We start from the raw sequence: 12,214 nt of genomic DNA, 5'->3' as shown, positions 1-12,214 counted from the left end.
GGTTAAACAGGGAGAGTGTGATGGATACATAATTCTTTTCCATCTGTGTGCAAGGCTAGTTATTAAAGGTCATGGGAGAGGCCACATGAACCTTACTACTCTCAGTGGACAGGTGGGCTTTAGATTGGGCTGGATTACAAGATGTGAGCTGTTGCTAAAATGGCTGGACAGAGAAAACACACTTTGAAGGAAAATCAGGTTGTGGTTCTGTCAGTTATAGTGACCCGGGAAGTATCATTTTCCTCCTGTGGCCTCTGTCTCTTCTGTGAAATGGGATTCAACTAGATGATGTCCTCTCCAATTTTAAGCTTCTGCAACCCCAGCTATTTTTGGAAATCTGTAGTGGGTTTGGACCTTAGATTAGGGGTGAACTCAAGTTTTTGTCTGGATGCTATTCTATTACTTCTTGTGTGGGAGCAGTCCCACACTGCATCTTGAGAACTTCAGAGTTTAATTCATTTTCCCTTAAGAGGCTGCTAGTTAGGTTTTCTGGATCAGGTACAGCAGAGGAATTGCTCTTAGCCATCGCACGAATCAACAAGGAGTTAATGATAACAGCACAAGGACTCAAAGATGCATTTTCCCTTTTATGAGCAATGAAGGGAGTGCTTTCCATAGTTAGCCTTACTTATTTGTCCCAATAGCCATATAAATTTGACATTATTACCCCAACTTTATAGGGAAATCAGGAAAGTAACTTGCCCAAGGTCTCATTGATAATGGGGGTGAACAGAATTTTCATAGATGCCTGCATGGCTTCAGAAATGCAGCCTATTCCCTGTCTCTTCCTGACTTCAGACCAGGGCGGGGAGTGGGTGGGCGGGATATGGAAGCTACCAGCAGTAGTACTCTGTCATAGATACTGACCCTCCCTGCTCCGGCTTTTTCAGTCCCTCAACTGTAAGTATGGTATGGAGAAATGAAGCATTATCTGTTGGCAAGGCCTCTTAGGGTCCATAGTTGAGCTCATGGTCATGGAGAGTAGGCTGGTGCAGGCTGAGTGTAAGCATGTTCAGAGCCTCTAGGCAGAGAAAAACTCCAGCTCCACAACAGTGCAAGCCTGCTTATAGGCAATGCATTCCTTCCCAGTCTGGTTTGCCTCCCTTATCCAATTCTCAAGCTAGGATTCTAGAGTTGGGCACAGGTTAGACTTGTTCAACTTTGGGTAAATCTGTAGGGATGTTGAAGTTAAACTGCAGTGTTGCCAAATGTTGTATGGCAGCCAGACTTCTTAGTATGTAGATTTAAACCAAATTTATTGGTTAAAGTTTTAGTTGACATGGTTTTAGTGGCCCTGAATCATACATCTGAGTAAAGAATATAATTTTATAGTAAAGCTTTATACTTTTAGTTCAGTTTGTGACCAATGGGGCTGCCGGTTTAAATTTGGAGAATCCTTGGGTTAGAATGCCTCAAGGAGTCTGAGAAGGAAAGGAATGGTGGTGTTTGTAGTCTTTTTTTCAATTCAGTGGGTGATGTTTCTTCCATTGGGAGCCTATAGGATTTCCTGATTCACTTCCAAAACTTGATCCAGCATTTGAGCTGCTCCAGCGTGCCAAGGTAGGCAACAGGTGTGAGCGTGGCTTTGGTTGTTGGAGGAGTGATCCTACTGCTCAAGATACCTGATCCTCTCTTTCTCCTTGTAGCCCCTCTGTACAATTTCTGTACCATGACTTACGGTGGATAAAGAAAGGGAGGTAGTAATTGCAGGCTGGTGCCTTTCTTGATTAGGCTTTTGGGAGGGAAGAGGGTAGCGCATCTCCTAAGCTTACAAGACAGATAAATTTAAGCTTATGTGGCATTGAATTGAATCTGTCTGAACCCATGAGAAAAGATAGGTTCTTGAATTTATGAAGAGCAGGGTTAGAATCTCCCAAGGCAGGGAAACAGGTGCAACTAAAAAATAATAAAAAATAAAAAAAAGGGACAAGTCATCCCTATTATCAGAGTGAAATACCCTGTCACCCATGGTATGTTGTGAACTGCTCCCGGGGGAGACAAACCCTAACCCTAACTTTAGCATTGATCTTGTATCTGTAGTTTTAAACTTACCAAGGCCACTTGTTCACACAACACAGTTCCTTAATAACAATTGGCTCTTGTAAGTTATACCAGCCTGTTTTAGCACACTAATGCAAACTTCCCTCAGTTGTTTTGAATTTCCATTTTGTGTTCAAGTTTATTGTCAGTAGCAGAAGATAACTGAAATACCATTTTTTAAAAATATATTTTTGTTGTAGATGGACAAATACCATTATTTTGCTTATTTTTTATGTGGTGCTCAGGTTTGAACCCAAGGCCTCACACATGCCAGGCAAGCACTTTACCACTGAGCCACAACCTCAGCCCCCTGAAGTGCCATTTATGCTGCTACTTTATGCTAAAGAAGTTTAGTCATTTAATTGACAAATAGCTGGAGAAACATTGAGAAAATACTGTTGTGGAATGAATTGAGTATGGTATCCTAGAGTAAGAAGTTGAGTGCCAGAAAGATAAAAGGAGGGTCTATGTGAGCTAGGCTTGAAGGATACTAATAATAGCCAACACGTGCTGGTAACAAGCCTATCATGTGCTAAATACTCCATACACCTTGCATACATAATCTATATTAATTAATAACATTCCCTTACATTTGAGGAAACAGGCTTAGTAAGATTAATTATTTTGCCCAAGTTAGATGTAATCTGGTACAGTAATATTGTACTATGGCTAGGAAGGACTACAAACAGTGTAGGAAGCCTTGTCACTTCGCTGAAGAACCCATGCAGTTACTATTGATTGCTATTGAATATAAATGGAAGGGAGGATCTTCCAAGAAAACTGTATTCCAAAGTTTTAGACTAGTGGTAGAGTCAAGACTATTTGCATTTAGCACTTATTTCACTTAACCATGTATGTGGCTTTACCCAAATCCCATTTTCCTTCTCTGCCTATTTATTTCTGACGTTTTGTGAATTCTGAGTTACAAAATTGAGAATGAATATGGTTTCTTTAATGGATAGTGTGTGAATGTACCCTATCGGGGTCCAGGGCTTGGAAAGTATTGAGGTTGACTGGGGGTGAGTAGAAGAAAGAAAAGTACAAAGAGAAGCAGCAGGGAATGTGACTTCCAAATGGCAAAAAGTAAAGGCAGAAAATAGCTATTTGCATCTGCAATTCCCGAGTAGCTTCAGATGGAAAGGTGAGGGTAGCTGGAAGTACCAAGAGATAATAAAATTTGCTTTTCTGTTGGATGTTCCTAAAAAGCTCACTTCCCCTTTGATGACTTTAGCAGCAGGTCAAAGCTAGATTAGAGTCATTTCCAAGGATCCTTGGGTTATCACTCATTTCCTAGAATTCATTAATACAACATATGCAGATATTAATACAGCATCTGCTATTTGCCAGGCACTGTAATGGGAATCAGGCAGATCTGGATTTACAGTCTAGTGAGAAATATTTAATAAGTTATACATTTTGATAGGTTTTGAGTAACTTGGTTTTTTTTAATATTTATTTTTTGGTGTAAGTGGACAAAACACAGTGCATTTTGTTTTTATGTGGTGCTGAGGATCGAACCCGGGTCCTGCCCGTGTTAGGTGAGCGCTCTACCGCTGAGCCACAATCACAGCCTTGAGTAACTTGGTTTTATTGGGTTGGAATCAGGCAATTTTTTTTTAGTTGTTGATAGACCATTATTTTATTTATTTATATGTGGTACTGAAAATCAAACCCAGTGCCTTGCACATGCTAGGCAAGTGATGTACTACTGAGCCATAACCCCAGCCCCCAAATCAGGCACTTTTTTAAATATATATATATTTTTAATATTTATTTATTTATTTATTTTAGTGATCTGCGGATACAACATCTTTGTTTTGTATGTGTGCTGAGGATCGAATCCGGGCCACACGCATGCCAGGCGAGCGTGCTACCGCTTGAGCCACCTCCCCAGCCCCTAAAAATATTTTTTTAGTTGTAGTGGACACAATATTTTATTTATTTTTATGTGGTGCTGAGGATCAAACCTAGCGCCTCACACATGCTAGGTGAGCGCTCCATCACTGAGCCACAGCCACAGCCCTGAAAACAGGCAATTTTTAGCCCCAGCATAGAGAACAGATTAGAGGGTCCTGAATGAAAATGGCCAATTAGTTAGACATAAGATACTGGTTGATAGAAGAACACACAAAAGATCTTGTGAGTACTAGCCAGACCTCTCTTACAAAATCTTAAATTTCTGGCTTTTATTGACCCACTTAAATGTGATATGTAAGATGTTTTTGTAAAATCCTGATCCTAAAAAATTCAAAAGCCCCATGGGGTTAATTATGCACTATATGAAAAGTGAATGAGTTTGGTTTAAACTGTGTAGTTATTCAGGGACAGGAAAGAAGAGTGACCAGCAGTGAACCAGAAGTTTTTTCAGATTTCCAAGTAGAGATAAGCTTGGAGGTAGAGTTTCAAGGACTAAAGATTTGGAAGAGATAATAATCCCACGGATTATAGATCATTTTAAGGAGAATGATCAAAAGATAGAAAACTGCAGGTTATAAAGATCTGTAGAGAGTTGGCCAATTCCAGTAAGAAACAAAAGGAGGCAGATCCGTGACAAAAAATAAAACTGGTTGCACAGGAGGCTCAGGACTCTGAGAATAGAAGTCAAGCTCTCTTAGTACCATTATATCCTCAAGAGTCCTGTTCCATATGCACCTGGGCCCATAGGACTAACGTTGGGATTTTGAGTCTCAGTTCAAAAAAGAAACTGAAAATGTATGGACTTCATCTGGATGTAGGGAAAGTGGTGTCATGGTCATGACTAGAAAAGAATTTTCTACTTCTCCAGAACATAAGGCCTAGCACAGGAAGAAGCTCCTGGCTTACTCTATGTATTTGGTCTTCTCTGGGGGAATCTTTAAGAAGATGGCACTTGGCAGATGTAGCCTATCAACTCAGATAATCACTGCTAATTCTTTTGTTGCTTACCACAAAGTCTTAAAAGGGGAAGGAGCTATAATCTTCTAACTTTTCAACCTTTTATTATGAAAACTTTCAACATGCAGAAAAGTTGAAAAGAATTGTACAGAATTCTCAAGAATATGACCTCCACTTAGATTCTATAGTTTTTCCTTTGTTTCACTACATATCTCTCCATTCAACAATCCAGTTTCTTTCTGGTGCATAAAGAAATTGTAGGATCAGTATACTTCTCCCATAAACATTTCAACATGTCTTTAGAAAAGTATTTGTGGGTTGTGTTTATTAATTTACATAGTCAAATGTTATACAACAAAGTGTATCATTAGATAAAAAGTGATAAGTGCATATATTTCTATGGTCTACAGTCAGATCATGATAAAGAATATCTCCATTCCCTTCTAGAATTCTTTCTTGCTCTTCTCAGTCAATACTTGTTCCCTCCCCTGGCAAAGAAGGGAGGATAATTACTGTCCTGAATTTTATCATACATTAGTATTGCCTGTTCTAAAACTTCATAAATAGAATCTATATACTTTATCCTTCAGATTTATCCATGTGACATTAATTTTGTTGTTGTTGAATAGTTTTTAATATATATCCATTCTCATTGATGGATGTTGAGGTTCTTTGGCATTTGGGGCTATCACGGATAAAACTGCTATGAAGCTGTGCGTGGTGGTGCACGCCTGTAATCCCAGCAGCTCAGGAGGCTGAGACAGGAGCATTACAAGTTCAAAGCCAGCCTCAGCAACAGCGAGGCCCTAAGCAACTCAGTGAAACCCTCTCTCTAAATAAAATACAAAATAGAGTTGAGGATGTGGCTCATGGTTGATTGCCCCTGAGTAGTTAAATCCCTGGTCCCTCCCCACCAAAAAAAAAAAAAAAAAAAAAAGCCTGAATAATTTTTTGTGGACATAATCTTTTCATTTCTTTTGGATAAACACCTCTGAGTAGGTATATGCTCTTGGGCTAGGTATATGTTTGGTTTCCTGATAAGTTTTCCAGATTGTTTTCCATTGTGTTACATTTATTGCTTTTACTAATGGTGTGCAAGTGCCCATATCCTTGCTAATATTTAGTGTTGTCCATAATTTTACTTTTAGCTGTTGAGGTAGGTTTGTAATTTATCTATCTCCTTGGTTTTATTTTGCATTTCCCTGATGACTAGTGATGTGGATCACTTTGTTTGTTTATTTCAGATGCATGTGTTTTTTTGGGGGGCGGACAGTAATCAGGGATTGAACTCAGGGGCACTCGACCACTGACCCACATCCCCAGCCCTATTTTGTATTTTTATTTAGAGACAGGGTCTCACTGAGTTGCTTAGTGCCTCGATTTTGATGAGTTGGCTTTAAATTCATGATCCTACTGTCTCAGCCTCCTGAGCTGCTGGGATTACAGGTGTGTGCCACTGGGCCTGACTTCATGTGTTTTTTTGGTTTTGTTTTTAAAGAGATCTGTCAATCTCTTGTCCATTCTTTAAATTGACTGTCATTTAACAGAGTTATAGGAGTCCTACGTTTGAAATTTTAAGCTCAATATTATAAGAATAGGGAAGATTTAATGCTGGACGTCAGTTCAAATGAAAAAGGCCTTAAGTATGAGATGATCAAAAAACATATTTACCATCCAGCAAATGATTATGAATACCAGCTGTGTACTACGTACTAGTAATTGGAGTATAGAGATAATATCTAGCCTACTTAAAAAGAGCCCATAGTTTAAGAGAAAAGACAGACAAAACTCAAAATTCTGGGAAAGTGGTTTCAACATTAAATCAGTCATTGAATATTTGGTATAGGGTAAGTACTAGAGATAAAGAAGTAGACAAACAAAACATGGTCCCTGGTCATCTTGTTTTCTGGACTATGGGGGTAGTAGCTCAGAGGCCCTGAAATGGAGAATCAGATTGATGTTGTACATTTGTGGTTCAGATAGGAAGTTTCCTGGAGCATACTTGCTTGGGTGGCTAGATGTTTAGTTAGGCAAGGATTTGATGTTGCAGGCCTTATGGACCATGGTTAGAACTTTGAATTTTATTTTATTTTAAATATTTATTTTTCAGTTGTAAGTGGACACAATATCTTTATTTCATTTTTAATGTGGTGCTGATGATCAAACCCAGTGCCTCACATGTGCGAGCCACAACTCCAGTCCTTTTTGAATTTTATTTTGAGTATTATGGGAAACCATTCCAGAGAATGGCATGATCTGATTTCTGCTTGGCTAATCAACACAGTATTGTGTGTGTGGTTGCAGAAAGACTGGTTAGTTATCCAGAAGAGGGGAAAAATGAAATCCTACTTAGGGAAGATAGGCAAGGATTCATGATGGAATAATGTCATATCAGAGCCTTGGATGACAAGATATTTGCTATACAAAAATTAAGATTTGTGTTTGTGTTTGTGTTGATGAACCAAAAATAACTTTGGATGACTAGTTGAGTAGGTGAATGTCAAGAGATAGGGCTTAAAAGATAAAAGAACTAGAATTGCAGGGTTTCCACATTTTACTGCTCAGTTCTGTTTAGGTACACGCTCTGGAGTAGTTGTAACAGGGTGGCTTGCTAGGGAATTTGATTCTGAACTTAAGGGCCATGGTCATCTATACAGGGCTTTTAATTATGGTAGAGACTTTTTAAGCTGGCATCAGTGATGATTAGATGGGATAGTGCTAGGGAGGAAAAATCAAATGGGAGGCAAGAGACATTGAGGCTTGATATTAGGGACTATTAACTGGAAGTCAAGACTTTGAGCAAAGAATGAATTGTCAAAGAGGATCTGAGGAATAAATTGAAGGACAAAAGCTAATGAGGCCCTTTTTAAAAAAAAGTATAGAGTACATAAATTTCCCCCTCATTCCACTTCTCCAGAGTACTTAAAATTACATTTAAAAAAATTATAGTTGTACAGAATGCCTTTATTTTATCTATTTTTATGTGGTGCTGAGGATCAAACCTAGTGCCTCATGCATGCTACGTAAGCACTCTGTGTGTTGAGCTACAGCTCCAACCCCTAAAATCACTTTTTTTTTTTAAATTGTAGTTGGACACAACACTTATTTAATTTGTTTATTTTTGTATGTGGTGCTGAGGATCCAACCCAGGTTCTCACACGTGCAAGGCAAGCGCTCTACTGCTGAACCATAGCCCCAGCCCTAAAATCACATTTTTAAAAAATATTTTTTTGTTTTAGTTATAGATGGACACGATACCTTTATTTTATTTATTTTTCATGTGGTGCTGAGAATAGAACCCAGTGTCTCACAAGGGCTAGGCAAGCAAGCACTCTGCCACTGAATCACAACCCCACTTTTTTTTGGTCCCTGGATTGAACCCAGAGGCACTTAATCATTGAGCCACGTCCTTAGCCCTATTTTTTTTTTTTTTTTTTTTTGTACCAGGGATTGAACTCAAGGGTACTCAACCACAGGCCAGTTTTATATCTTATTAGAGACAGGGTCTCATTGAGTTGCTTAGTGCCTTTCCATTGCTGAGGCTGCCTTTGAACTTGTGATCCTCCTGTCTCAGTCTCCTGTGCCGCTGGGATTACATACAGGTGTGCACCACTGTGCCCGGCTTATTTTGTATTTTATTTAGAGACAGGATGTCACTGAGTTGCTTTGTGCCTCACTTTTGCTGAGGCTGGCTTTGAACTTGCAATTCTCCTGCCTCAGCCTCTCAAGCTGCTGGGATTACAGGCGTGTGCCACTGTGCCCAGCTCTAAAATCACACTTATTTGTTGTATCTTTCATTTTCCTGTATGTATTTATTTTTTGTGTATATCCAATTCTTTGTATATATGCTTATACACATTCAGTTGAATTAGTGTCATACCCTGTTTTTTACAACTTAAAATATTATCAGATAATACCAATATAATTTGATTAGTCCACCTTTAAGCTGTTGCAGATTTTCTGCAGTAGTGAAATGAGCATTCTTTTTCATTTGTCTTTATACTGTGCAAAGAGTATAAGAAATAAAATAAGGCTTTCCTTGATAGTCCAGAGTGGGGAAGAAGTAGGACTAATGGGTGAAAGTGGGAATTCTGCAGACTCTGGTCAGTGTGGATAGGAACAGACCTTTCATATGAATGGGTTGTAAGAATGCTGGGTTTTTCATCATTGAATGCATTTAAGCAGTGGTCAAGGTGCTATGGAAGAGGTAGTATATAAAGAAAGTTGACTTCTAAGAATCTTCAACTTTAGTTAGCAGCATTCCAAATAGAAACCATGAGGGATCAAGATTGGTGCAGTGGTCTGGGTGTGGAGAGAGCTTGACTGAGGGTCAGTGTAAGGATGGCTGTGGCTGGAAGCATCCTGAGAATACTGTTGGGAAAGTTGGAATGCTGAATGAAGGCCAGAGAGATATCTGACCTTACCTGTGCACTCCTGTTACAGATAATCTTCAGGTGTATGAGCAGGGGAACATAGGAATAGTAAGAAGTCTGAAGACGACTGGTACGGTGGCTGTAGGAGGAAGAACTATATGGGAGCCAAATTATGATTCATGCAAGTTAGTGTGTCCAGTGGAGGAAGTGGGTAGATGTTGAAGCTTTGTGCTGCTTGATTTGGGAAGCAAGAGGCCAGTAAGAGCTGGGTGGGCTTAAAGTTCAGGCTGGAAACAGCCTTTTGGGTTGCATTCAGCAAATATTGTCTGGGTGCTTGGGACACAGCAATGAACAGAACAAATAAATACTCCTTCCCTCATAGCATTTACATTGTAGTGTGGGAGATAGATTATATAGACAAAATATATGTAATTTGTTAGACACTTATAAATGCTAAAGTGAAAAAGCAGGAAAGGAATATGTGATGTGCCAGTGATGGTAGGCATGGAATTTTAGAGTGGCTTGAAAGGAGAGCCTTTTCATTCATAGCAAAGAAGATGATACTGAATGGGGGGTTGGGGAGGGGAGCAACAAGCCATGCAATAATATGTGGAAAGATGTGGTTGGCTTATTTGAAGAATGGCAAGCTGGGTAGCTAGAATGAGTGAATAGGTTAGACCAGGTTAGAGAAATGTAAGAGCAATGGAAAATCTTTAAAGGATTTAGGCAAAAGTTCATGTTGTTTTTATTTATTTATTTATTTAATTTTTTATGGGCCTTTATTTATGTACATGTGGTGCTGAGAATGGAACATATTCTAGGCAAGTGCTCTACCATTGAGCTACAACCTCAGCCCAGGCAAAGGTTTTGACTTCTCAAGGAATGTGTGTTTTGCTAGGGATTGAACCCATGAGTGCTCTACCACTTACTTTTTAACTGCATCACCTGGGTTGGGATATTGAGAATAGCCTTTGGGGTGGAGATGGGGCAGTGGAAATGTGGGATGGCATGGGATATGGGAGTCCAGAGGCTAATACTGTAATTTTAGGTGAGGAATAACAATGACATGGACTAGATAGTGGCAGTGGAAATGTTGAGTTGAACACGAACAGCTGATTTTAGATTAAGAGAATGGGTGAAGCTGGTTGTGGGTGTGATCCCAATGACACAGGTGGCTGAGGTAGGAGAATTGCAAGTTCAGTACCAGACTCAGCAACTTAGGACTTAACAACTTAGTAAGACCCTGTCTTAAAATTTAAAAAAGGGCTGGTGATGTGGCTCAGTGATTGAGTGCTCCTGGGTTTGATTCCTGGTATTAAATAAAAATAAAAAAGTAAAGAGAATAAGTGGGTGAATCAACTGTACTCCAAGATGTTGGTGCCCAGGGTTAGTGGCAAGTCATTGAAGCAAGAACTTTTTTGGGAGCAGTATCTGGATCATGGTTGCATTGATGACAATATGGGACTAGAACTTGGATTAGGGTCTGACCTAGGGCCCGTAAAGGTTCAGAATGAGATTCATTGGTTTCTGCAAAGATTAATGTTGGAGTACAAGACTGGGATTAGGATCAGTATTTGAGTGAGGATTACTTAGGAGTCAAAAGCTATTTCTCCTTTTCAACATCTTCCTGTCATACTCTTTGAGAAAAGGATTGGTTGTAATCATTGACTCTGTGCCATTGAGGTTGGGAATATTGAGGGTATAGGTAGGGCCTTTTCTTCCTTGGGTGTTCTGGGAGTGAATGCCAGTTCATCTCTGCCTGGGTGAAAATGCTGACCTTTCCAACTGGGACCTACAGTCAGGGAAGGGTGAAGAATGGTCCCTGGTGCTTGACTGAGCTCTTTTCCTCCAGATGGCCAACTGTGTGACCTTGGTTCAGCTGTCCATTTCCTGTGACCACCTCATTGACAAGGACATCAGCTCCAAGTCAGACCCACTCTGCATCCTTTTACAGGATGTGGGAGGGGGCAACTGGGCTGAGGTAAGGTGGGCCTTGGAGGTTAAAGTTATGGAGGGAGGTTAGGTTTAGGTTTTAGGATGAAGGGTGTGTGATTGTGATGCTTTTTGGCCTTTGCCCTCAGCTTGGCCGGACTGAGCGAATACGGAACTGCTCAAACCCTGAGTTCTCCAGGACTCTGCAGCTCGAGTATCACTTTGAGACAGTCCAGAAACTACGCTTTGGAATCTATGACATAGACAACAAGACACCAGAGCTGGGAGATGATGACTTCCTAGGGGGAGCTGAGTGTTCCCTAGGACAGGTATGTAGGGCCAGGGATTAGAATCCTTCAGTAAGTGCCCTCTGAGATAATCTAGGTTCCCTGGAGGTAGGGGGGACAAGAGGACCTGGCTGTCTGGCATTGAAGCTTCCCTGGCCTATTTTGCCATAGATTGTGTCCAGCCAAATGCTGACTCTACCCTTGATGCTGAAGCCTGGAAAACCTGCTGGGAAGGGAACCATCACGGTAAGCCCCAGCAAGGGCCAGGTAGGAATTTAGCAACAATGAAGTTTTCATGAGGTAACAGAATCCTTCCTATCTAGGTCTCAGCTCAGGAGTTAAAGGATAGTCGTATAGTAACAATGGAGGTAGAGGCCAGAAACCTTGATAAGAAGGTACATCTGGGAGGAGGCCCTGGGGACCCAAGATTATAAAGGGTGGGGGTGGTTAATAGGGGATAGGATGGGTGTGGGGCTGGCAAAGTGGTTGTTTCTTCCTGAGTCTTGTAACAAGTCTTGTGGCATTGACAGGACTTCCTGGGAAAATCTGATCCATTTCTGGAGTTCTTCCGCCAGGGTGATGGGAAATGGCACTTGGTGTACAGATCTGAGGTGCGAGATCCTGGGATTAGGTGGGGGAAGATTAGGAGAGAATCTCTTGGGCTTGCAAGGTTTGGAACACAGGGAAAAAGAGACTGCACGTGGGTGT

General features: G+C 40.5%; 1 protein-coding gene across 6 annotated transcripts in view; it reads left to right on the top strand.

Moving 5' to 3' along the window:
• The window catches only part of Cpne1 (copine 1), a 34,691-nt gene that overhangs the window by 18,504 nt on the left and 3,973 nt on the right, over positions 1 to 12,214 (top strand). For all 6 annotated transcript variants that reach the window (XM_076851764.1, XM_076851761.2, XM_076851762.1 and 3 more), the window contains 5 exons: positions 11,140 to 11,268; positions 11,369 to 11,548; positions 11,678 to 11,752; positions 11,830 to 11,901; positions 12,037 to 12,117. In XM_076851764.1, coding sequence (XP_076707879.1) covers positions 11,140 to 11,268; positions 11,369 to 11,548; positions 11,678 to 11,752; positions 11,830 to 11,901; positions 12,037 to 12,117 — 537 coding nt within the window. The remainder of the gene's footprint in view (positions 1 to 11,139; positions 11,269 to 11,368; positions 11,549 to 11,677; positions 11,753 to 11,829; positions 11,902 to 12,036; positions 12,118 to 12,214) is intronic.

The sequence above is a fragment of the Callospermophilus lateralis genome, chromosome 3 (assembly GCF_048772815.1).
Source record: "Callospermophilus lateralis isolate mCalLat2 chromosome 3, mCalLat2.hap1, whole genome shotgun sequence".
NCBI lineage: Eukaryota > Metazoa > Chordata > Mammalia > Rodentia > Sciuridae > Callospermophilus > Callospermophilus lateralis.
Note: the sequence above shows the minus strand (reverse complement) of the source record. Positions and strands in the feature narration are given on the sequence as shown.